The 26,221-nt window shown below is 37.7% G+C and overlaps 2 protein-coding genes across 2 annotated transcripts; both read right to left on the reverse strand.

Moving 5' to 3' along the window:
- Positions 1 to 59: 59 nt before the first annotated feature.
- On the reverse strand, positions 60 to 4,355 carry psmb7 (proteasome 20S subunit beta 7). The gene is made up of 8 exons (XM_057360347.1): positions 4,234 to 4,355; positions 3,106 to 3,199; positions 2,923 to 3,020; positions 2,705 to 2,845; positions 1,974 to 2,089; positions 1,374 to 1,432; positions 1,114 to 1,265; positions 60 to 452 (listed from the first exon to the last, which is right to left on the reverse strand). The coding sequence occupies exons 1-8, from the start codon at positions 4,293 to 4,295 to the stop codon at positions 341 to 343; spliced, it is 834 nt and encodes a 277-aa protein (XP_057216330.1). The 5' UTR covers positions 4,296 to 4,355; the 3' UTR covers positions 60 to 340.
- A 6,970-nt stretch (positions 4,356 to 11,325) lies between these two features.
- Positions 11,326 to 24,545, reverse strand: nr5a1b (nuclear receptor subfamily 5, group A, member 1b). Its single transcript, XM_057360356.1, has 7 exons — positions 24,444 to 24,545; positions 23,558 to 23,679; positions 23,048 to 23,189; positions 21,272 to 22,014; positions 14,548 to 14,667; positions 14,320 to 14,467; positions 11,326 to 13,011 (listed from the first exon to the last, which is right to left on the reverse strand). Exons 2-7 carry the CDS (start codon positions 23,657 to 23,659, stop codon positions 12,758 to 12,760), a joined length of 1,509 nt encoding a protein of 502 aa, XP_057216339.1. The 5' UTR covers positions 23,660 to 23,679; positions 24,444 to 24,545; the 3' UTR covers positions 11,326 to 12,757.
- Positions 24,546 to 26,221: the final 1,676 nt, after the last annotated feature.

Raw genomic sequence — 26,221 nt, forward strand, 5'->3', positions numbered from 1 at the left:
ATGTACATGAATCTTCTGTGGAAAACAACAGAAGATATTTTGAGAAATGCCAAAGGTGTTTCTTTAACATAATATACGTTTAATTTTTTTCTGTAGAGGAAAGTCATACAGTTTAGGAATGACATAATGATAAAAGAATTCTGGGTGAACTTCACATTTATCTTGGCATACTTTAATCCCAAACATGATCAAAACATTTTAGCCAATTGAAAATCTTGATCAATAAAATAAACAACATAAACTATGACAACTTCTTTTATTGGAAAAAATGACTATACCACCACATAAGGAAAATGGTTATGAGGGAAAAAACAGATCAAAGAGTTGTGACACTGTGATCTCAGGAGGTATCCATGGTCTGAATGCTCTCCTCCACAACCTCCAGATTCAGAGGAGTCACAGTCTTCGTCAGAACCCCGGTGGTTCCACGCTTGTATCGGTAGCTTCCGGTTCTGTGAGGAGAAGAGATGAAGAATGTAAATCCAAAGGAAAGAGACACGATTTCACAAGAGAAACAAAAGTTTACAGTGTGCACACAGAAGTAAATGTTTTCTACATGTTTTGATTCAGAATATACTGCTGTATGTCCTTGTAAAATCTTCCCCGGGGTTAGTTTAGTAAAACTCGCTCATTGAAAAACACTCAAAGTGGGCTGAAAAACTTGTGCTTCTGGTTTACCAAAATAATAGCGAGAAAACAACAAAGACAAAAAGCTTTTGCAACAACCTGGTTAGTAATACACACGTAGGTTACTTTCACATCTCTATTTGATTTTTTATTTTGAAACACACAGGATTACTCACACGGGGTGCCCATCGATATTATCCTCTCTTAAAAGGGAACATTGATTGAAGCATGAATCAGTTTTGCATTCAGTATTCAGTGACCACAGATGATCTTTCATTAATAGCAGCACATGCGTCACAGAAAGTTACTAACTCATGCACCCATTTCCTGAATCTTATATACTTTTTTATAAATCTGTTACAACAAAAATAACTGCAGATGGTCACTTATATTCGATTCATTATGCAGACTGTGTCATTGCTTTTACGCTAATCCTCTCTGCATGCCATTCAAAAACTGTTGAAGCATTATCCACAGTGCACTTACCTGACGCCTTTATTATTAGCCACATCATGTGGTCTCAGGTAATCCACCTTCCCTTTGGTGATCACACACAGATCAATGTTGCTGCCTGAGCCCAGATCGTTGAAGATACCGGCTGCGATCGCATCTCGCACCAGACTCTTGGCCTCTTCCTCCTGATCAACACAAACAACATCATCATCACAACTCTCTGTACAGATCAGCTAATCGGAAACAAAAGAGAATATTTATTCGACAAAGGTGAGGATAAGAAAGAAGTTGACCTCCATGTCGGGCTTAAAGCGATCCTCAAAGACTGCCATGGCTGCCAGAGAGCCAGAACCTGATGAGAAAAACACTTTGACATTAATACAACATAAAAGAGAATCTCTCTGGGCAGAAAAAAAACCCAACATTCATGAGTGTGAATTTGAAAACTGGCCACACGCCACAGGAAGTTGAAATGGAACGACAGGAAGTGTAATGGCCTATGAAAAAAAAGTTTTGACAAGAAAAAATCATATTTCTGTTTAGATTCATTTTTATTCTAGGTAATAAATTGATGCAGTTATTTGTATTCTTTTTTTATGAATCAACTTTTCCTCACATTCCACATCCAATTCTACGTCCTGCGTGTGACTTCAATATAAATTCATGAATTTAACTAGAATTTAGCAGACATTCTCAGTTCATGTCTGAATGGCACACAACCCGGCAGTTATTCTGATAAAATATGGATGTTTTACACCGTTTAACACCAGTGACAGAATACATAGTAAAAATATCTCCCCCTTTGGGTAGAAAGGAAGAATGACTTGGAGACAGAAGGTGCCGCTTCAAAAGAAGAGATTCTTTAAAAGATTACAACCCTTAATTTAACTTACCCATAGTGACGTAGGGCAGTTTGTCTGTTGAACCGTGAGGATAGATGCTGTATAAGTGCGGGCCAGTGCAGTCAACGCCTCCAAGAACTAATGCCGCACCAATATATCCCTGATACCTACATACACAAGAACACATTCCATTAATCTCTCGATGACTTTTCCAGTCATTTGTGATTACCGGATAAATAGTTTAAATAGTAAAAAATAATTTTCACAAATCAATGGACTAGGCATGGGCCGAATACCTGTTTCAAGGTATACCTAGTTTTTTTTAAAGAGTCAAGGTTTCACAACCACAAAAAAATTAAGTGATACCATTTCTAAGGTACGAGCTGTGTTTACACAAAAATAAATAATTAAATCGTGTAATTCAATGTTTGATGTTTACGTCTAATATACATGACAAAAATACATTTTTTGAAAGAATATTATTATTTTAAGGCTTTATTTTTACCTGACATACATGTTCTATATGTTGGTTAAAAATAAAATGTATTGTGTCCAGTTGAAAAGTTGTTATCCAAGCAGACATTTGAAAAAAAAAAAACATTTTTGTGTTATAATTGCAATACCCTTTTGCTTTAGGTTATCATACTGTCAAAATTTAATTCCGGAATTTCCAGCCCAAGCCTAGAATGGACAAAACATTATTGATAACAGACAAAATGAATAGGAGTAATAGGAGGATGGAGAAGCATAAGACTTTCTCAGACAGATAAACAATCCAATACCTGAAGAGCATCTGCTTGAGCATGCGGTTGGCAGTGGCGACTCGAGGGAGACGGCTGGTGGTCAGAGAGTGGAGCTCCAGGTTTGAGGAGATTATCTGCGTGGTCATCTCCGTGTCTGCCGCGGTACCAGCTCCACAACAACTTAAAATGTCATTTTGAGTTAAGGATTGTGTGAACATGGGATGACGGAATTGTTCATGTTGTGTTTGTGTACTCACTATATATTAGGAGAGATGTAGTGAATTTTAGAGCAATTTTTATCAGCCACGACCATTCCTTCAGTCGCTCGTGTGTCGGCACCTAAAACAACACCATCCTGAGAGAGAGCCAGAGAGATTCTATGATGTAAATGATTGAGATCATATCTCAGTTGAAGTCTTTTTTTGTGCTCTTTTTCTTACCTTAAAAACAATACCACAGATGGTGGTGCCAGTTTTGCGAGCGGCTGGGGCGTTGAATCCAAACTTAGTGCTGTCTGCTTCCAGAAGAGCATTTCTATAACACAAATTTTGTTATTTAAAGAGATTTGGATTCTCAAACTAACTTTTAGATGCCAGTCATCATAAATGCCTTTTTGATAGTACTAGCCTATTCTTCTATTTCAATATTTTATTACTATTTTCTGTTATTGCAGTTTTAGCAATCGGTATATGCATGTGCATTGATATACTTAAAAAAGGCATTTGTGTTTAAGTTGTGTTGGCAATTTATTTAGATTAATAGAACCTTATTATATGGAACTGAGATACAAAATATCTTATGCTACAGTATAGATGATGATGACACAGCTCTTTGGTATTTTTGTACTATGCCTTTTTAAATAAATAAACCAATCTAATGAAATAATCAACAAGACACGCCTTTTATAACGCTAAATTATTCTAATGACATCATACTAGCTATAACAATACTAGAGAACTTAATTCCGTTGTCCTGACAACTAGTGGACACTTTTAATACATCTTTATTATGACATATCATTCTTTTGTTACGTTATTATTCACATAAATGGAGAATTAAGCAAAATAAATAAATCGTGTGAGTAATGTTATAAAACTATAAAAATTATAACAAAAATATATTTAATCAAAATATGCTTCGATATATATATATAAAAGACAGAATCACATCCAAATATGAAGTACTTAAATGTGTGTGTTTGTTGTGATTGTCTGAACCGGTGAGAAAGAGAGCAGGGCTCTGAAGCCCACCAATAATCACAATATTAACAAAAATAAAGGAAAAAACTACAACAATTTACGTTATAACGTTATATATTACGTTAGAACGTTATAATGCTGTAAAACACATCTTCGCGTATGTTTCTTGAATTAAAACAGTCATTAAAAAGCCATTCAGTGAATTCTCCTGAGTCATTCACACGGGCCATGACTCAAACACCCGCTGTACAAGCCCTTAAAAACACTTTAATCTCTTTGTTATTTCTGCCAAAGTAACACATTCTAAATAAAACACCCGACCGGATAACTTCCCGTTAATAAATTAAAAAAAGAAGCGGCGCTTCTCACCTCTTGCAGTTTTCGAAACTGAAACCGCGGGGCTGATACTGACACACGGAGACGGTCGCCATGATTCTGCGGTACCGCTTCCGGGAAGCGCGAGATGCCGTTTCCTTCTGTGTCACAGTCTATAGATTCCCTGCTCATGAGCCATACGAGCCTATAGAATGAGCGCGCGACGGTAGGAACATATAGAGTGGGAACCTATAGAATGTAACACACGGGTTTTTGTATAGTAATGCGTAATGCTCAGACGACAGTTACATAACAAAGATGCCAAGGGTTTACGTTAAAAATACAATTTATGTCTACCTAAATGTATATACAGCTATAAAATGACAGTATAATATGTAAATACTGTAACACGTGCTGTAGCTCCACTAGTGCGTATAAAAGCCGAACATCTCTGACATCAATAACATTTAAGTTTAATCAACTTTATATTTCCTCGAAGCCTCATGAAACACAGCAGTTCCATCGAATAATGGAATGCATAGTCGATATAAAAAACTGGATGAGTAACAACTTTTTATTACTGAACTCGGACAAAACTGAAGTGTTACTTATTGGACCGAAAACTGCTATACGTAACAACCAAGAATACTGCTTAACTATTGACGGATGTTCCATAAAACCCTCGTCGTCAGCTAAGAATTGGCGTTCTATATTCGATAGTAATCTGTCATTTGAGAGCCACGTCGCCAACACCTGTAAAATTGCGTTTTTCCATTTTAAGAATATTTCTAAACAACGTCATATGCTGTCACTGTCATATGCAGAGAAGTTAATTCATGACATCAAGACTAGATTACTGTAATGCACTGTTAGGTGGTTGCCCTGCAGGCTTATTACAAAAACTCCAACTGGTCCAAAACGCGGCAGCTCGAGTTCTTACACGTACAAAAAAGTATGAACATATTAGCCCGGTTCTGTCAACCTTGCACTGGTTACTTATAAAGCATCGCATTAACTTTAAAATCTTGCTTATTACCTATAAAGCCTTACATGGTTTAGCTCCTCAGTACTTGAGTGAACTTCTCTTGTGTGAGTGAACTACGCTCTCAGGCGTCCTGTCAGTTGGGTAATACCTAGAATTTCAAAATCAAGTGCAGGTGGTAGATCCTTTTCCTATCTATCTAGCGCCTAAACTTTGGAATAGTCTTCCCTGCACTGTCCGGGAGGCAGACATGTGTGTGCGTGCGTGTGTGTGTGTGTGTGTGCGTGCGTGCGTGCGTGCGTGCGTGCGTGCGTGCGTGTGTGTGTGTGTGTGTGGTGTGTTTTGTATGTGGGTATGTCTGTCTTCTGTGTTTTCACCTTTTCCTTGTTTTTACAGGTATAACTTTAATTGTTTTGCTTACAGTCAATATGTCTCGTGTACAGCTGCTTTGTAACAATGAAAATTGTAAAATGCTCTATATAAATAAAGTTGAGTTGAGTTTAATCTAATGTAAGATTATACTGTATAATTTATGTTGGAACAAAGATTTTTGTTTTTTTTATTTGACCTATTATTCGAATGACAACTTTGTTGTGTTACACAAGGTCCCCAAAAAGCAGTTAAGGGTCAATAACGTATAATGACCACTTATCATGTTGCCACCAATAATATCAATAATTGAATCAATGGCTGAAATATGAATCTCTGGTACATTTAGATGAACGGTATTTTTTAAACTTGTACATCAGTTGTATGCAATTTTCAGGAAAAATAAGTTGATTTTGTTGATTTAAGAAGACAAAACTTTAGAACAAAACTATGAGATGTTTATTACCAAAACTCAAAGTACTGCAAATACTTTGTTTCTAAACACTTTGTATACTAAAGATTTGTAAAAAATGTTAAGTGTGTTAAGGAAATTAATTAATTTTAAGATAAATCGCAGTCGTACCACATGACATTTTTAAGTAGTTTTTCATAGACGAAAAACACTAAAATCACATCATTTTAATGTTTTCTTTAATAGACATTATTATTTATTTGTATTTTAAAATTGGCACGTGGAACATCCTGATAGCCTACTTCATTGACCCTTAATTAAAAATTAACTATTCATTTGGCTACATAACAAATTTCAAACCAAGTGTCATTTATTAAAATAATAATAAATGTTTGTTTGGTTTCCAGTTATACAATGCATATGTACACTGACTAAGAATGGTCTTTTGAGAATTTGATAAACAATTTAAAAAGTGCTTTGGAAAAGTAAAGTTGGCCTACTTCTGAGAAAGGGACTAGCATCATTTGTTTTCTTTTGTAATTTGTTTTGCTTTTATTTCATATCTAACGCAAATACATAAATTTGTAAATGTCTTGAGTAAAAATACTTTCCATGGACACAATACATACATAACTTATAGGTTCTGTAATTTTCTATTTGGCCACTAGAAGGCAGTGTGCGCTCAGCTCAATGGAAGCAGGGTCAGAAGGGCTTCAAACTTTCTCTTACAAAAACCTTGTCATGCATTATGTGGATTTCTGAAAGATAGAATTCATCCTACTCACCTTTTAGTTGCACCCACTTTTACAACCCTTCGTCAATACGTGCTTACTCAGGATGCAATCTTGTTTCCTTCTTACATTTACGTCATTGTTTCTATAGTCATTTCAGCAAGCATTAGGTGAGACTTCACCAAATGTTTGGAACAGCACATACTGAGATTTCTCCTCTTGAAACAGAATTGAATAGTCTCACAGTAAAGAGAAACAAGCACAAAAGGCTCCATCAATCTAAACGCATCCTTCTCATGCACTCGAAACTAAACAAAGACGAGCTCAAATAATCACACAAACTGTACATGTGCTCGTGTTTGAGAGAGAGATAGAAAGAATAATGACAGTTTTCTTTTCATCTGTGATTCTTTTGCTGGGGGAAACTACGCGGCACATTCTCCTATTCATTTCAGAGGATACTTTGAAAGGATACTTTGAATCATAATCATGTTTCACATTTTTAGTCGTTTGAAAGAATGCGTGATGCGTGCGTGAATGTATGTATGTGTGTGTAAGATCTGGTCACTAAGGACAAACTTTTGCATGGTTGTCATGGAGACTGTGTTCGGTTCGAGTTGCCGCTCTCACACACGTACACGTTTACACACACAGGTGTAAGGAGTACTCTCTCACACACTCCATTCTGCAGACCTCTGTTAAATTGTGTGTGTGCATGAATTTGTAGGAGTGTGGAAAGTTTATCTGCTCTTTGTCTGAGCACAGTGTTCCTAACACTGCTTTCATTGTCTGAAGACACTACAACAACTATCTGTGTGTGTTTAGGGGTGTAGGGCAGGGCTACACTTTTGCAAGGTTATCTCACAAATACAGAGAAATATATTTGTAAGGATGCCTGAAAGAGTTCGCACCATGAGGAAAGGCCCATTGTGTCTACTGTATGTGATGTCCTCACTAATATATGGGTTAACTTTGTGTTGTGTGCGTGTGTGTGCGTGTGTGTGTGTGCGTGCGTGCGTGCGTGTGTGTGTGCGTGTGCATGTGCGCGTGCGTGCGTGCGTGCGTGCGTGTGTGTGTGTGAGTGTGTGTGCGTGCGTGTGTGTGCGTGTGCTGTGTGTGCGTGTGCGTGTGTGTGTTGTGTTGTGTGTGGTGTGTGTGATAGAGAAAGAGAGAGAGAGAGAGAGAGAGAAGAGAAGTGTGCCATGCACATCCTGTGCTCCTTGTGGAGAGCGCTCATCGTATCCGCGAGGAAAGGAGTTCTTCCTCTTGTTGAGTTGTGTGTGTATGAAAGAGGATAGTGTTTGCGAATCCTTACATATTATATCTATAAATATGTGTCTCTGTTTAATTGTTGATCATAAACATGCTTTAAAAATATAAATATGTGTGTCAACAACAATAGAAAATGTAGAAAAATATGTATGTGAACGTTTTTTCTCCTCCACGTATGTTTCTTGTGTGCTGGAGGTGGGTCACAGGAGTTAGACCCGTTACCATCAGCCCTTTCTATAAACTCCCACAACACACACTGTGCACACACACCACACACAGCACACACACACACACCACACACACACACACACACACACACACACACACACACACACACACACACACACACACACACACACACACACACACACACACACACACACACACACACACACACACGCACACACGCAACACACACACACACACACACACACACACACACACACACACACACACACACACACACACACACACACACACACACACACACACACACACACACACACTCATACGTTCACATGCAAGTAAAAAAAAAACAATTTCCTCTTTTGTTTAATTGGCGATCCAAAGTTGGTGTCTGTTAGATCTACCCAAGACTGCTCATTAATTCTGATTTATTACAGTGAAAGAGATTGAGAGAGGGGTGAGCGTAGGGCCAAAAACAACTCTAAATACACAAATGCAGACGTCATACAGCAGGGTTGAGTTTGCAGGCATGACTATCTGTTTGACTGACCAATAGCAGATAAAGGAAGTCTTTGAACTTGGTTGGAAGCATCAACATTTTTCTAATTCTGTTTGGTGCCACGCCACCCAAAACATTTATGTGTTATATTTGATTATGATTTAAACAATATCATTTTAAAATACATTATAATAGAATAATTTTAAAAAGTGCTATATTTCTCTCCAAACAAAAAAATCCAAAGGAGCCCTGACATGGGTCAGTCAGATCTCTTATCTCACACTCACATGTTCTAATTTGATGACATCATTGTGATGTAATCACTGTCCAAGTAACGTAATCTGATAAAAACAACACACTTGCGCAATTCTATGGCTGCCACTTGCATCAATTTAGATGTCAGAAAGGTGCTCACAAGCCCAGGTCACCAAAATGGAGACTTCACAAACGGAAAAATCATGAGTGCTTAGGGCATCATTTGGGACAGAGCCATGCAGGCTTGTGGATAGAATGAAAACCCGTTTCACTAACACTCTTTAAAAAAAAGAACCTTTAACATCTGAAGAACCTTTCTGTTTCACAAAAGGTTCTTTGTGGCGAAACAATGTTCTTCAGATTATAAAAAAGTAAGAAAGAGATGGTTCTTTAAAGAACCTTTGTCTGAATGGTTCTTTGTGGAACCAAAAATGGTTCTTCTATGGCATCGCTGTGAAGAACCTTTAAAGCACCTTTATTTTTAAGAGTGAAGATACTGAGGGTGTTTTTAAAGTGTGTGTGTGTGTGTGTGTGTGTTTAAGGGACTGGAAGAGAATGGGAAAAGAGATCCATTAGAGATCCTTTATCAAACTGTTTGATCAGACACAGATGGTTGTCATGGTAACCTGTGCCAGGCAGGTGGCATGAGGCTGACAAGGACATTAAGTTTTTGATGTAACTTAGGGACAACCGCAGGTGGGCACTCTAGGATCAGATAACTAAATGGACACAAGGTTAACAGACACGCACGCGCGCACACACACACACACATACACACACGCCTGTCAATTTTTATTTAAAGAAATTCACACTGTTGTTTCCTGACAGATTGTAAATTGCTGCTGAAAGTTATGTAACATTTTTATTGTGAGATAAAATAAGAACTTTTACTGATAAGTATATAAAAGAACCATATTTAAAAAGTCTATGTTTTTTATTTTAGTCTATCCTTTTTAAATGTGAATGAGTGTGCAAATGTTGTGTGTGTATTTGAATATTACTGTAAATGTATAGCCTCTTTTTAAGTATACTGAGTACTGTTTTGGAAAGTGGACTCGAATTTCATTGTGTCACGCTATAACAATAAACCAATCTAACCTGCTTCACTATGCAAAATATATTCAATATGCATCATAAATTCAAAAAGTCTTCTTAAGCTGCAGTGTCTCTGTAAACTGAGTTCGGAACAACATGAAGGAGGTTAAAAATGACTAATACTACTAAAAGATATACTATTGCTTTGAACATTTAGACTGTAGATCCGCATTGTATTGTGATCTCATCGCATCTTTTGACATCACTTTCTGTCCCCGCCAGCACAGCCCTAGGATGTTACATCATACGTTGTGATGATGAAATAGAACTGTAGTCTTAAATGGGCAAGAGAGCTGATACACAGCTGTGGCACTGAGCAGTCTGTGTGTGTCCTTGCTGAGGGTGAAGGTTTTTGGGTCATTTGGAGCAAGCAGTGTGAAAAGGGTGGTATGATGTCAAATGACCAATTAATGGAGCTGAAGAGGCCCTTAAGTGTGCCATGTTTACATACACACACTCCCAAACACACATACAAACGTACACACACTGGCTGAAAAGACCCATTTGCTGCTCTCTAACACATCAGCCACTCACACACCTGTTCCCATGTACACTTACTCACGCAACATATGCACACGCTGCCCCCCTGGCACTAAACCAAAAGCTCTCACGCTAATTGTGTTCTGACTTTAACGGTAGCTTTCTCAGGTGCAATACTGAACACACACACACACACACGAGCACTGTACACAACCATGCACACAAACCTCTTTGAAATCCATGAAAAGAAAAGTGATTTTTTTTTTCATTTTAATTTTGCACTTTCAAAAGGACCCAGCTGTGCTCCCTACCTCTCTATTTTTCTTGATAGGGCACTCTTCTCGTCTCTGCAAAGATTCTGTGTTGGATGTTTTTGTGAATTGCACATATTTTGATGGTAATGAAGTCCTTTTTTAAATTTACAGTAACTTCCATGCAGAAAATATTGGGGGGTTTCTTATATTCTGAAATATATGGTATGATTTCTCCAGAAAGTATACATGCTCAAGCATTTGGTATACTTTTTGATTCTACATTTTAAAAAGTAGCTAAACACGTTTTTAAGTTTTAACATTAAAAAAATAAGAATGGATTTAAATGATAAAAAAACATGTGGACGCTCTATATGCCAAACTTGGTCGCTTGGTGACTGCATCCATTAAAAATCACGTTGACACCAGCTGGTTAAAAGTCAGTTCTGGGAAAAAGTCATTTTGTTGTAAATGCCATTTGATACATCATATAAATGCAGTGAAATTCATTCAAGAGCATCACTGTTTATAAAATGGACAATATTTGTGGCAAACTACATAAATAATCATGTTAGACTAACATCAGTTTAAATAATTTGCATTTATTAATTTGAAACAATACATTTAAACACATTATTAACAAATGTCATTAACACAAACATGTTACATGAAGGAGAACTTGACCAATCAGACACACACTTTACAAAAAACGATCCAATCAGAAACATGCTCACATATCATAATCAGCTCGAGAGGGGCGTAATATTGAGATGAGTTTTCTTCACATGCTCACACACACACGCTGTGACGCACAGACACGAACATACATCTGAATATATTTTTATGCCAATTTATTTTCTCAGCTTCACAGGATCTACAGTGTTAAGGCAAAATCGCATAATTTACCTCCTCTTTTATGCACACACATGGTTCTTTCACACACTGACTTGTAAAAATACTTTGTGTTGGGGGAGTGAGTCTTTCTCTTACTCCCAAAAAGGGCTTTACTGACTGACTGAAGGGATATTTAGCTTGTTTACAGGCCATTGAGCCCCTCTTGAGAAAACCCTTAGCTTTCACTATATGATTTAGGCTCAGTTTTGTCTTAAGTAGGCTATGTCCTGAAATAACACGGACCGCCCGCAAACTGTTTACGCCCCGTCTGATGATTAATGAAAACAAATACGTCAAGATTCGAATAAAATTCCTTACGCACATGCTCTGCATTTTTATTGGTCATGTTGAATATGATTTTGCCTTCAGCGACCAATAGAAATAGGCTATGGCATTCTCAGCCAGAACCAAACACGGTGACAATAGCCTATGAAAGACCAATCACATCTTCACTATTACATTTATTTGAAAACAACATATAAGAGATGATCAGCATGGTTCGGGCCTATGTGCTGGATTAGCGTGCGTGTGCAAACGAGTGGGAAGGCACATTAGAATTTGCTTCACCTTTAAAGGAACAGTTCACCCTTAATGAAAATTATGTCATCATTTACTCAGCCTCAAGTTGTTCCAAACCCTTTGTTCTGCTAAACACAAAGGAAGACATTTGGAAGAATGTTAGCAATTTTCAGTTCTTGGCCACCATTGATTAAAAATTAAAATGGTAGTCAAAGGTGCCTCAGAACTGTTTGCTTTCCTAAATTCTTCAAAACATCTCATTTTGTGTTCAACAGAACAAAAAAACATTTTTTTTTTTCTAGCATGGCTGTGAACGATGTCACAAAACTGAAAATTGCTAACATTCTTCCATATATCTTCCTTTGTGTTCTTTTGTTGACAACAGAACAAAGACATTTAAGCAGCTTTGGTCAACTTGAGGGTGAGTAAGGTGACGGAATTTTTAATTATTTTTTGTAAACTGTCATCCTCTGTACGCTCTCCCCTTCTCTCTCTGAAACACAGTGGCATGGCTGATGAGGTTTTCTGCACGTGGTGATATCGTCCCCGCACACTGCGAAACACCTAGTCGACGACAGACCACAGTAACAGTGTCTTCTGAGAAGGAATCCGGTCTGTGTTCGAATGCGGGAATCAGATGCAGGTTCTCTTGGCGTGCAGCATTTCGATGAGGAGGTTGTTGCACGGCACCTCCCCGCTCAGGTGTTTATAACACAGGTAATCTTCGGCCTGCGCGCTCAACGCTCTGAGCTCGGGGAGGCGCAGGAGAATCTGACTGAACCTGTCCGGATATTGCGGATAGACGCAGAGCGTGTACTCCAGCAACGCTGCGTTCACTTGTTCGTACACGTTTTCAACGTAAGGCTGATTCTCCAACAGTTTCACATCTGCAGAGAGGGAGAGATGACACTCTTCTTATTAAAAGACGGTGTGAGTGGAAAATGGGTTTTCAAGCACTTCACACACATACATACACAAATGTGCCCCCGCGCGCGCGCAGAGCGGCTGAGGCCCTTAGGCGCTCTCGTAATGAAAAGCAGCTTTTGTTGGCAGCCGCTAGCTTTAAATTGTTTTCACTTAAGGGAATGCGAACAATAAAGGGACATTTTCTCCTGATACTGAAAAAGAGTACCGCGGCAGCGCGAACCAATACGGGGTCAATCCATTAAACTTCTATTGAGCCGGTGTCTCGCGCGAGCGTCTGCGCGCGGATACGGGGTCCGACTCCCTGCCTTTGTAAACATGAGCGATTCAGCCGGCTTTCATTTTAATTAAGCCCATTACCCAGTTACAGCACGACCCACGCCACACAAAACCCGCCTCCACTCAGAGCAAAGCAGGAACAAATAGCCAATACAGCCACGTCCTCGTTAGCGCGGCTGGAAATCAATGCAATATTCATCTTTTGAGAAGTTAATTAGCCTCGGTCAACCCCCGGCGGGGGAAATATAGATAGGCCTAATAAGACGCGGGGGACGGGGTGACGGGCGCCAACGCGGAAGCTATGAAAATATCTTTTATATTCAACTTTTAAATCAGCGACTGAACCCACGGGAGGAGAGAGAAAGACGGACGGACGTGGATATTCCCACCTCGTCCTCATTAATGAGAAGTTGTTTGGCCTCTGAAATTAGTTAAGAACTAAAACTTATAAAGTGAACTTATTAATAAGATAAAATGAAAAAGGCAACTGTGCATAATTGTCGAGACTGCAGCTATAACTCAGCCAGTGGTGGGAAGAGTCAAAACTTGTAATTTGTCTGTTTCACAAAAGTAGTAAATTTGAACATCACACATAAAAATGAAAGAGCTGAATTTGCTGAACTCCCCAATTGCGAAAGTGAAGGAGCAAAAAAGATGGACAAACATGAGTGCATTGAGTTCTCGAAGTTCTAGTTAGACACGTCACACTAACATAAGTTACAGTTAGCCTTTACGTTTTTATTCAACATCAAATCAAAACTGACCCCATGTACTTTCTTAATGCACATAATGCACTCATCTCAAAATGAACTATTCACAGGTGGAATGTTATTCCAAAGAGAACAAATCAAAATTTCGTGCTTTTTCATAAAAACCGTATTCTTTGTCGACTGATGTCACCAAGCCTTCTTATTTTCAAACCCTTTTTACAGAAAGTGATCTAAGTTTGATAACACCAGTGATTTCATGAAGTGACTCGTGTGATGTCTCACCCGGGTTAAAGAGGATTAGGTATTTCAGACAGGCGGTTTCTCTGCGGTCCAGCTGAAGTTCTTGTAGACGATGCACCAGCTCCTGACCTCTCTGTATCATTCCACTCAGAGTGACCCCTGCCTGGGCCAGTAAAGTCGTGAACTCGACCTGATACAAACACACACACAGATGTAAATACTTTATAACAAATACACGTTTTAGCATGTGTATAATCATACCGGTGTTACCTCTTGTCCTGTAATGAGAAGCACACTGTCTGCTTTCCCATGATGCAACTGTCTGGCGATGTAATCCAGCACAAGAAGTTCGCTCCAACAGTTATGGAGCAACTTCATCTGATCTCCTACCTGTAAAGCAGCCAAAGAGAGAGAAAATGAATGAAAAATCAATAAGGGAAATTAGTTATTTACTGAAATATGTAAATATACATTATGTATGTATATTTTATCCAGAATTAATCAGAAGGGTGCTTTTATAGAACAGGACACACGATGTCTCCTTTTAAAGTACTTATTTTGTGTTAGTTGTTATTTTATTATTAAAAAAACAACTAAAATCAATGGAACCACTTGCTGATGCAATATAAGCACATTGAGCTACATTACAGTTGAGCAAAAGCATAGCTCAGATAGTTTGGTCGTGGAAGAATTTGATAAGAAATGTTGATGTTAATATTAAAATATTTTGATTTCAGGATTTGAAGTCATAATGGTAGAATTGAACAATGTGAACAGAAGTGTCACATTGTTATGAATCGCTGGACGACAGATGTGACTTAAAGGTATACCTTTCCCAAAAATGAAAATCCTGACATCATTTACTTACCCTCAGGTTGTTCCAAACCTTTATACATTTCTTTGTTTTGCTGAACACACAGGAAGAAATTTGGAAGAATGTCAGATCTCACCCACCATTTACTGCCATAGTAGGGAAAATAAATACTATGGGAGTCAATGGGGGTGAGATTTGACAATCTTCCAGATATCTTCCTGTGTGAATGTCCATTTTTGGGTGAAGTATCCCTTTAACAGATATTTTCTCCTGAGAAACATAAATCTTAAAAACATAATTTTGAAATGAAAGAGATCTCATGATTTTTCTCCAGAAATTGATTCTTACAGATATTCTTATGTGTACACACAAAAGACACAACTTCTTTATTCTTAATTTAACAAGGCCATATAAATACATTCAGATATTCATATGTGGTGCTGTACAATATGACTATGCCAGTGTGCCTACACACACGCAGACATGTTTAAAAGAAACCTCACAGAGCAGTTCCAAAGAGCTACAAGTTTTCCAACACAATGACATTAATTTATGAAACGGAATAGAATGGACCGAAGCATCATTCAGGTTAGCGGAGTTGCGAAGCGCTGTTCAGTCTCTATACGGCGGGCAGCTATTGTGCTTAATCAGACTCCAGTTTAGCAGGTGTAATTGGATTGAAATTGGCCGATAATGTGGATAATAATTCTAGAGAGAGAATTTTCACTTTTGTACAGGAGATGTGTGCCCCCGACTAGCTTTCTGGGGCTAAACAGTTCATTTTAGCAAGAACATTCTCTTTATTTTTAAAAGCACATTGAATGGAATGCTAGCTCCATCACTTCCATTATGACACGTTTCTGTTGCCATGACGAGAGATGCGGCACATTCCGCACAACACACAGTGATAAAAGCTGTAGATACGCATACGCAGAAAAGATGCACATGCAAATAAACATGCAAGATTGAACAAGAATCAGCTAAATAAACAACTGAATGGATTTTCTACCGTATGCAAATGTTGTTAAATTTAATATCAAACTCTTTTAGTAGACTGTTAACAAATCATTTCAATTCTGAAGAATGACATCTGTTTTATATAATGATTTATGATCATTGAATGACTGATGGTTTAGTAAACCATTGTTGCAAGCAAATTCATTTTGTGCTACTAAAATGAATGATCGTCCAATTCTAGCATGGCCTAAGACAATAGTTTCACGCTTGACCTTCAGACTGACGGCATAAGGTCTGGAGCTCTGGAAATTATATTGCATTTATGTCAATAGATCCTTCAAAAAATGATACACTGGATCTTGAAATGGTTTGAAAAGTTTATGGTTAAAAAGCATGTTGAATCACCATTAGGATTGGACCAAAATGGTAAAAGTCATTGATCTATTTAAATGACTGGATTGCGCCTAGAACATTAAACCAACGGCAGGAGGTGAAGCCACCGGAAGCGATCGCGCCGCCATCTTGGCATGCCCAACTGACAGAGCAGCCATTGACTTACATTCAAAATGATGATCTAAAATAACCAGTTTTTCAGCTTATTAGGCACGCTATACGTTTTTAGTTCACATGTGTGTTTAAATTCATCTTTACTTCTGATGTTTTTTCCAATGTTTATGTTTATTTTGGGCAGAATAGCGACCTATAGAAATCAAGATCCAAATGGATATCCATTCAGATAGAACGCATTTTTCCATTCCAATGCGCTACTTTCCCATTGTTTTTCTATGTAAACACGCGTTTGGTTAAGCGCGTGTTAAAAAAAATCAACTTTTACTTGCAGAACTGCTCATCAATGTCAGTTCCATAAGCAGTGAACCAATCAGAAGAATTTGGAGGCGATGCAAGCGTTGCGAGCTTCTGCTTACAGTAGCAAGTTGGCATGACAACTGTCTTATTTGACGGCAACATGGTGGAGGAGACGTTCGGCTGCGCTTTTAAAAAAACATATCTGAGCGCTGCGTCTCGCTTTTTTAGACGCAGAGACGTGTTCTGTCTGAATGGTCCCTTACTGATACTGTTTTATCATTAATATGTTTTTACTCCCTATTAATTTAATAGAACGTGGTATGGCGGCGCGGTAGCTTCAGTGTAATGACGTCATGAGCAATCCAGTCATTTATATAAATCAGTGGTATACGCATGTATAGTTTTCTGTCACCTCTGTAAAACCCCATTCCTGTCCAAAAAAATCCCCAAAACATAAATAAAAGAAATAAAAAATTCCCAATCCAGTAATTTTCTAAATGCGAGAGCCTTCCAGAATAACAAACTGTACTACGGTTACAACTCTACTTGTGTATTTCAGTTTGTCCTCTGCTGCCTGAGTTATAAGAGCTGTTTGAAGCTGTATTTGGAGAGTGTCATATACCCTCGACACCCCACTGCGGCCTATTATGTGTGACAGAGAAAAATCCTTGCTCTGAAAAGATTATGAGTAAAACAAGACCCCTGTCCATTTCTCAGCAATAGCTGTTGACTCTGAAATCGCACGCACACATTCACGTCTACTGAAAGCCACAAATGGTTCCCTGTAAGCGTTTTATATATTTTGTAACCCTCGGTTTATCTGTGATAATCCTTGCCTGCTGCCCCAGACTTACACAAAGTAGCCTTTATTTTTCTAGCTATCTTTTTCTCGGTACTTGCTTGTCTGTATTTCTCTGAAAAATCCTGGGCTCTTTTGTGTTCACTACTGCAGAAATCCTGAAATAACACATTTTGTAATAAATATGAATGAACTACATTGCATCTTAAAAAAAAAGATATCTCAAAACAGATATTGAGAATAACATTGTCTTTTGCATTCTAAACAAGAAAGAAAGGATGTTAACATTTTCATTTTTGGCTGAACTACTCCTTCTTCAAACCATAGAAGACCATGAGTAAATTGTCTCCAACACATACGACCATATTGGTCGTTTTCAACGTTCCACAAATACGACCCAATGGAGCGTTTCCTAAAATAGCGCCTCTACCGGCAGCAGGAGAAGCTTTTGTCTACTGTCATTATAAAATTATATATTGCGCTATCATTTTGCAACGATGACACGTATTGGAGTGTGATTTTCACTTTAAACTGTCAGGATGAACTGTATTCTAGTCTACTGTCCAATTTACTCAGTATACTACCCACTTTATTTTGTAACGACAATATGGTTAAATTCTGTCCTACTACAGACAAAAAATTAAATAATAACTTTCAATTCAGACCTCACGAATGGGGTGTGTATGTCAGTGTGTTGTCCTGTTTGTCAGGGCACTGAATATATTTGTCTTCGGAGGGTAAATAAGCTAACAATTTACATCCGGAACACCTGTCCAGGTAACAGTGTGAGGTGGAAACGGTCCATCAGCACAGAGACAGGGTGTGATGACAGTCTTGGTACACATTGTAGCATCCTCTGAAGCCCCACTACTCATGTACTAATTCTGAGTGTGTCAGCGTCATGGTACATTGTTTTATTTGATAAGATACTGTGGTAATACAACGTTTTTAAAAGTACCTTGGGGTACCTTGTCGATATACAGTATACCGTATACCACCACAATATTTTTCTGTAAGAGGTGCATATTTTAGAGATTGATGCTCAGTTATGTCTTGTTAGAACAGCACAGCAGGGCAAAAACACAAACAGTCTAAAGAGAAAGTATAAAATATAAAATAAAAATGCAAAAAAAATTGTCTTTTACAGTCCATTTGAAGCGATAATGTTTAAAATATTAAAAAAAATTGTTGATAGAAACAGCACTAAGAGACAAATGCTAAGCAATGACAATTACGGGCAAGCATTTCAGACAGCTGAACCTCTCAGTTATTTATATAAAAATTCATCAGCCTTCGTTAGTCCAAAACAACATCACTTCAGCTAAACCAAACTTAAAATGCAACTTACTGAAAACAGAAACTAAAAACTTTTCCTACAGGGAAAGACCATTTGTAAATAATATTTTGATATTATACAGTAGCCTGTTACATCTGATATTTCTATAAATCATAATATACATATCAACACTCTTAAAAATCATTTTCTTTCATGGTTCTTTGGAGATCCATAATGTTAAGTTCTTCAAATAAGCCATTTCCAGAAATTAAAAAGTATTACAAAGGCCGGTCTGTACACTGTAATCTAATGTATCCAAAAGATTGAGACTTGTTGAATAAGACAAACCTTCCCTCACAGAGACTAGACTGAACAGAGATCACATTTTCTTCTTATCAGGAGTGGAATGTGGACGCTGAACCCCCCCAACAACCCCCCCCCCCCTTAAGTACACGCATGTAGTGCATGAGAATCACTCAAATTAAAAAAACATCAAAGAAAGATTTGCTACTCATCGAGCAGATGCCAATTTGGAAGCAACTACTGTGATGTATTTAAATTTATTTTCTCATGCCCTTTTTCTTTGTCTGACCATTTAAGCTCTAATAATAAATCAGATTTGACTTTGGCCTTCCTATTGTTTGCATGCTCCTGCTTCCTACCTTTATTATATCTCTAGTTTTGGAAATGTTTAAAATGTATGTGTGTGTGCGTGCGTGCGTGCGTGCGTGTGTGTTTGACTTCAGTATCATTATACATTTGTCAATGTAGACATGTGCATATATTTGTAATGATAAATTGTGTTTATGGGAATTAAAATGATGTGTGCTTGCTGCATTGTCAGCAATATTTGTGAGAGAGAGAGAAAGAGGAGTTCAGAATGAACAAAAGACAGGATTGTATCCTCAATTTCCTTTAAGACAACAGACACTCGAGAGTTTATTTAAAGACATCTCCATAACCACCAAAAACCCAAGCGTTTTATTTAAAGACCGCCTCAATGCTGTGGGTTAAAATGGACACAATAAATATATAGTGTTCTCATTGTTGTTTCCAAAAGGTTGATGTACCTAATGAAGTTCGCTTGAGTTTATTACAGCAAAAAAAGTATTACAAATTTAAGCATGCATGAAATAACCCCTCTCCCATGATGTTCGGCATTGATCCGTATCAACATAGCAACGTAGCAACATTGTGAAAAAGCAACTAAACCAAGCGCAAACCAGTCACGTTGCAAATGCATTTTGCTCACAGATTAATTTCTTCTCATTTCAAAAGAATTTCAATTTTTTTGATGATAATGCTCTACAATAAAAGTTCACTAAAAAAAGATTTCACCACATTTGGATTAGAATGCTATGAATGACTTAACGGACAGCTTAAAAAAGCCATTTAACGATGAAACATATACTGCACACTAGAACTAGAACTATTGTTCAAAATCTTTTTTTGAAATGTGCTTATGTGTCCATATACAGTGGAAGTCAATTGGGGACATATTGTTAGGTTGCCAACATTCTTAAAAAAATCGGTCACACTTCAGTATAGGGGTCAATTCTCGCTATTAACAAACCGTTAACTATGACTTTTTCCCCAATTAACTCTTAATTTGTGTCTTATTAATAGTTAGTAAAGTAGTTATTAGGTTTAGGGATTGGGTAGGATTAGGGATGTAGAGTATGGTCGTGCACAATATGTGCTTTATAAGTACTAATAAACAGCCAATATGCCAATAATAGGCATAATAATAACTAGTTAATAGTGAGAATTGCCCCTATACTGAAGTGTTACCAAAAAATCTTCTTTTGTTTTTCAAATGAAACAAATTAACGAGGATAAGTAAATGAGAAATGTTCATGTTTCATTAAATGTGTCATCAACATCAGTTCACACCATCAAACCATTTTAAGGTAAATATTTCCGTTATCTTTACTAACCAACATAAGGTACGAGAATACTTTTAGTGAAAACACCTGATGATTGTAGAGGATGAAACATTATCGTTCACATGCTAGAGTCATTATGAATGAGACAGCAGTCCTGTGCAAACACAGAAGGCTAAAACACACACACACACACACACACACACACACACACACACACACACACACACACACACACACACACACACACACACACACACACACACGTGGAAGTTTCTCATTCATGTCACTGTCATTTCATTATGCCAACTGTATCCACACTGTTTACAGACACATTGTATGTGTAAAAGAGCATTACACGAGTGGAAATTTACTTCCTCCATCAGTTTAGATATGCTTTGTTCACACTTTTAATTCAGATCACTAAATCATAATGATTTCACATGGATCACACTCACCTTGAGCTCCTTAAAGAAGATGCACCCCCGTGCCCACTCCACGATGGAGAAGAGCGTCTGATCGGCCATGTGGCACATTAGGCCAAAAGTGGTGAGCCGTTCTGGTTTGGCTGCGTGGCGTGCATTCTGTTCCTGATTGGCTACAGTGCTCCGAGGGCTCTGTTCCTGCTGCAGGTGGGCCAGGTGGGCGCTTATCTTGTTTTGCACCTGCAGCTCATCCTGCTCACAGCGAACAAACTCCAGAACCAGCGCTGGTACCGTCAGGCCCGGTGTGGTCCCCGGGGGGCTGATCGACACTTGCGTCTGGTCTACATACGTATAACCCGGCACAGATTCTGGGGAGCTGGCGCTCGTGTAGTGCTCTGAACTTGTGTAGTGGTCGGGGTACTCAGACTTGATGGCACGGCCGGGCAGGGGTGGGTAGGGGTACTGTGCTGGGAGTGGGGTGTGGGCAGAGAAAGGGACAGATAAACCAAGCGAGCTTGATGCATATAGACTGTGTTCATAATCGACAGGGGCCAGAGTGGTGCCAGCGTTGGGGTGGCTGGTTTTTGGAGTTGGGACAGGCAGTGTTGTGTTGAAGCTGTAGTCGGTTTGGGGTGATGATAGTAAAGGGGGCGTGGCCTCCATCTTTAAACCACTTGCACGAATAAACGCTTTCTTCTGTTGCTTTAACGCCCGGTCGCGTTTGTACATCGGACCGAATTTGTTGCGCCCTCCTCGCATCCGATCCGCACGCACAGCTGTGGTCAGAAAAAGAAAAATAATGTATTAAATATTACACTTTATAACTGATGGTAATTATATATTACATGTTAACTGTAGAAGTATCTCCAATCTAACTAAATAAAAATAGGTGTGTAACATACTTTAATAATTAATAAATGTTTCTTTTAAAATATATGAATTCCTAAAAATGTAATGGCAATTAATATCAAGTATAATAAATGTTACTATAAAAAAATAATATATAACAACAATACTAATTGTTTTAATACCAAAAACAAAATCACTAAATTATAAAGCGTTCAGCCAAGCGAAAAGAAATCACGTTGTACAAACAAAATGAAACGTGTTAGGGATCTTGTCCGCTCGTAAAATTCGTCCTTCTTTTAACTCACCGACTAGTTAAAAATACCTTACCGATTAAGAATAGAGCTGGTCTTAAATGAATACTTAACCTTGATCCGAACAGCAAAGCGCAGGCGGTAATGCAAAGTTGCCTGAAGATAATTGCGACCTTGCAGATTTTCTTATGTTGATTTTTTTCTTGGAATTTCTCGAATCTCTAAAACAGCTTATTCAAACAACTGCAATGATTTTTTACACTCAAATTTGTGTTTTAAAATAGTCAAGCTTAGTTTTTCAGATATTTACTAGAGAACATGTCTGGTTGATGAATATGACTTTAAAATTCATAAAAATAATAATAATCCTTCTAAATGCATCATGTCTCTCTAGGGCATACTATATAATTAAATTAAGGTATTAAAATAAAAAATCGCAAAATAATATCATAAAAACAAATGCATTAAAATGCAGATAGAAATATAATCCGTGTATTCCTTACATTTATTTATATGTGTATTTTAAATTAAGCTTAATAACTCTAAGGGTACATTTTTATAAGAATTAATATGATTGATTTCGTATGTCAAATATGTAACACACTCTTTTATATGATATTTCCTTCGACGTTTTTATGAAATTCCATGTCAATTTAATTTCATTTAATATTTAGATTAAACAAGAAATTAGTTAATACGGTTCCCTCACCCTCCAGTCGCATCCCGACGTTCAGACATTTCTGGAAACGGCAGAATGGACATCGTTTCCTCTGAGTTTTGTCAATTTTACAGTCCTGGCTCTCCGCACATGTGTAGCGTTTATTATTCTGCACGGTCCTCTTGAAGAAACCCTGAAGAGAAAAATATCCCGTTATAAAGGCGAACTTCGTTACAAATAGGCTGGTCTCATTTAAGCCTCTTGATCTGTTTCTTCCTCCGTTTCATTGTAACAAGATAAACCGTCATCAAGGCCAAGAGAAAAATAATAAAGTCTATTGCTCGATCAACAGGATTTAGATAAAGAGACCGAGATTATTTTATCTCAGCATAGGCCCATAAATAACTTTTTAACTGTATTAAAAAAAAAAGAATTAATCTCGCATGTAGACCAGTATTACATTAAAAATCAACAACATTATTATATATCATTATAATATTATTTACACGCTGGAAACGTCCATCTGACTGTTCAGAGAACGATAGCATGTTAAATTAATACCTTGCAACTCTCGCAGGTCAATAATCCATAATGATATCCAGAAACTTTATCCCCACACACTGGACACAACTCTTCCAGTTCAGTATCATAACTGTAGTCCATCCCGCCCCGCCGAGCGCCTCCTAAACACACGTGCATGAAACAAGGTCACACTTTCACTTCACTGGAAATTGTTGCAGCTGCTTGCAGATAAACGTTCCAGTAATGCAATTCATTATTTAAAAAAATGTTTGCATGTTGCATTGTTACATGGATACAATGTAAGGTGTTACTAGCACTAATTCCATTAAATACAATGTAAAGTGTTACTATAAGCACTAATTCCATTAAAGGCTTTAAAATGATCACGTTTAAAAATATATATCTGACACAACGCAAAAAAGCGAGTGTTCATACATTTTAGCTAATAATTTTATTAGCTAATTTCCTTTCGTTTACCATAATTTTCATCGACAATGTTTAATGTGTTTAAACATTTCGATAAGGCTAAACTAACAAACCGTTACTCTTCTTTTTTTTTAATCATTTTGTATCTTTACTTTATCAGACGACTAACAGTAAATGTTTATAAAGTCATATAAATACGCATACAACACAGGGAAAATACAGCATTCATAATTAAGCACTTTCGATAAAATGAGGTAATCGTTATTATTATATAGCATTTGTATTCATATAGGCCTAATTGTATTCGTGTAATTAATTTAAATCATTAGAAATAATTCCTGATTATAAATAATTTATTACCCAATAGAGTAATCTTCCACATGCATATAAATATATTGTCTACTTGCTACTACAAAATTTCGTTTGGTTCAAAAAATGAATGAATAAAATAAACGAAGGGGGATGAAGCACTTCGGTTGAAGTCAAGCGAATGTGTTACCTGTGAGTGACTCTGTGTTCCTCCTCGGTGCTAGTTTTCTCTGCGGTAGGAATTTATTCCCACAAAACGCACTCGTTGGATCCGCAGCACCTGCAAGATACTGCCGGTTCAGTGCGTGTTTGTGTGCGCGCGCGCCTCCCGGTAAAAACGAGTGGGATGTCCGCGAGGGCAGCGGCACTTAGTGTTTTGGCCTCGCGCGTTCACACTGCAGACATGCCCTCATATTCACACACACATGCACACTCACATACACAAAAGAGTCAATGAGCGACAGGAAAAAGCGCCTATCAACAGTTCTGAGGATACAGGGAGGAGACAAAATTCTCCATTCTCTGCCCACAAATAAACCATCTGTTCCTCATGAAATTAGCACAATTTTATTCATCGTATTAATTTATAAAATAAATCCCACGTGTGGAAAAACACTTTGAATTGACATTGAATGTAATCATATTGAGAGTTTGTCATCAGACCTACAAATTATATACAGGCCCATACTATAGGCTACATAATCTTAATATTATTGCATAAGCAGGCAAATGATTTTAAGTTAAACATGTGTGCCAAAAGGCTGGTGGGGGTGATGTACGAATAAAAATATGAATGTCATTTTGTTGCATATTGCAGTATGAGATCATCTTCTAAGGCAACAAACGCACGTGACATTTAAAGACGGAGAAAAAATTAACACTTAAACAAGGACACTTAAACCGACCTTGAGAATTGCGTCGAAATGTTAGGGAAAATAATGGGTTAACTGTTTCCAGTTTACTGGCATTAGCCCAGGTGACGGATCTGATTTAGAAAATAAATAAATAAAAACGAAAAGGAAGAAATTATATTATATTATGCGTTACGCATGGTAAGATGTTTGTAAATGCATTAATAGCTTGCATCTATTTCCAAATACAAAAAAAATATGAGAGTGGAATTAATCAGAATCATGGACATGGCGTCTAAATTGCACGACACGTTTTCACAAAAATTTCCCTTAGATCACGCCCAAATAATTATACAGTCACACTGAAAATGCACGTTTTCACACATCACATCGCCCAACTGTCCGTATAAATTTAATAAAACAACCGTATTTTAGTAAACCAACCTGTATTTGTTGTCTAAACGCATACAAACACACAGTCTCTTAAAAGAATCTGCCATTATGGTACTCTCACGAATGAGTGTCTCCATATGGCGCATTTCCCATCACCTATTGTGCACCCAAATCAATGAAGAGCATTTAAGACAAGGCGCAGAGGTGCTGAAGATCTCCCTCTCTCCTTCCGGTTCTCTCTCATTCTTTATCAGACACAATACATACCAAAGTCAAGGTGCTTTTAATTTCTCATTATCATATTAATTAATAGACCTCAAATTACAATCACAGATGGTGAGTGCCAGAACAGCAGCGTGGGCTAGGTCACATGTCACCGTTGTTATGGAAATAACAACATTAATCTGGCATTGGGTTGTTTTAATAGGCCTACAAGTCTTCAGCCAAGATTTAAACCACCACGAAAAAGAAAATCATCAAGTGTGAACGGTTGGGACCCACTTTTGTTACTCGTTATTTTCAAGTTTCTGTAAATTGTATAATGTGAAATATATTATAACTGTAAATTTTGGCCACATCCCATATACGTAATATGTAGTTCTGGTTTTATACAGCATGAACAGACATACGATCTCAAATATTTCAAGTATTTCATTTTTTCATTTTTGCGCACGCGGCTCCGCGCACCTATCCTCGTGATGTGCTGACTGTCTTTCCATCAAAA

The sequence above is a fragment of the Triplophysa rosa genome, linkage group LG19, assembly GCF_024868665.1.
Source record: "Triplophysa rosa linkage group LG19, Trosa_1v2, whole genome shotgun sequence".
Taxonomy (NCBI): Eukaryota; Metazoa; Chordata; class Actinopteri; order Cypriniformes; family Nemacheilidae; genus Triplophysa; species Triplophysa rosa.

Coding starts and splice junctions, on each gene's coding strand:
- psmb7 (XM_057360347.1), bottom strand. CDS start 4,295: ATGGCGACCGTCTCCGTGTGTCAGTATCAGCCCCGCGGTTTCAGTTTC. Junction 3,200..4,233: donor AGTTTCGAAAACTGCAAGAG/GTGAGAAGCGCC, acceptor TTTGTGTTATAG/AAATGCTCTTCTGGAAGCAG. Junction 1,266..1,373: donor GCTTTAAGCCCGACATGGAG/GTCAACTTCTTT, acceptor TGTGTTGATCAG/GAGGAAGAGGCCAAGAGTCT.
- nr5a1b (XM_057360356.1), bottom strand. CDS start 23,659: ATGGACTACAGTTATGATACTGAACTGGAAGAGTTGTGTCCAGTGTGT. Junction 23,190..23,557: donor TGACCTGCGAGAGTTGCAAG/GTATTAATTTAA, acceptor TTTTCTCTTCAG/GGTTTCTTCAAGAGGACCGT. Junction 22,015..23,047: donor CGTCGGGATGCGACTGGAGG/GTGAGGGAACCG, acceptor TTCTGACCACAG/CTGTGCGTGCGGATCGGATG.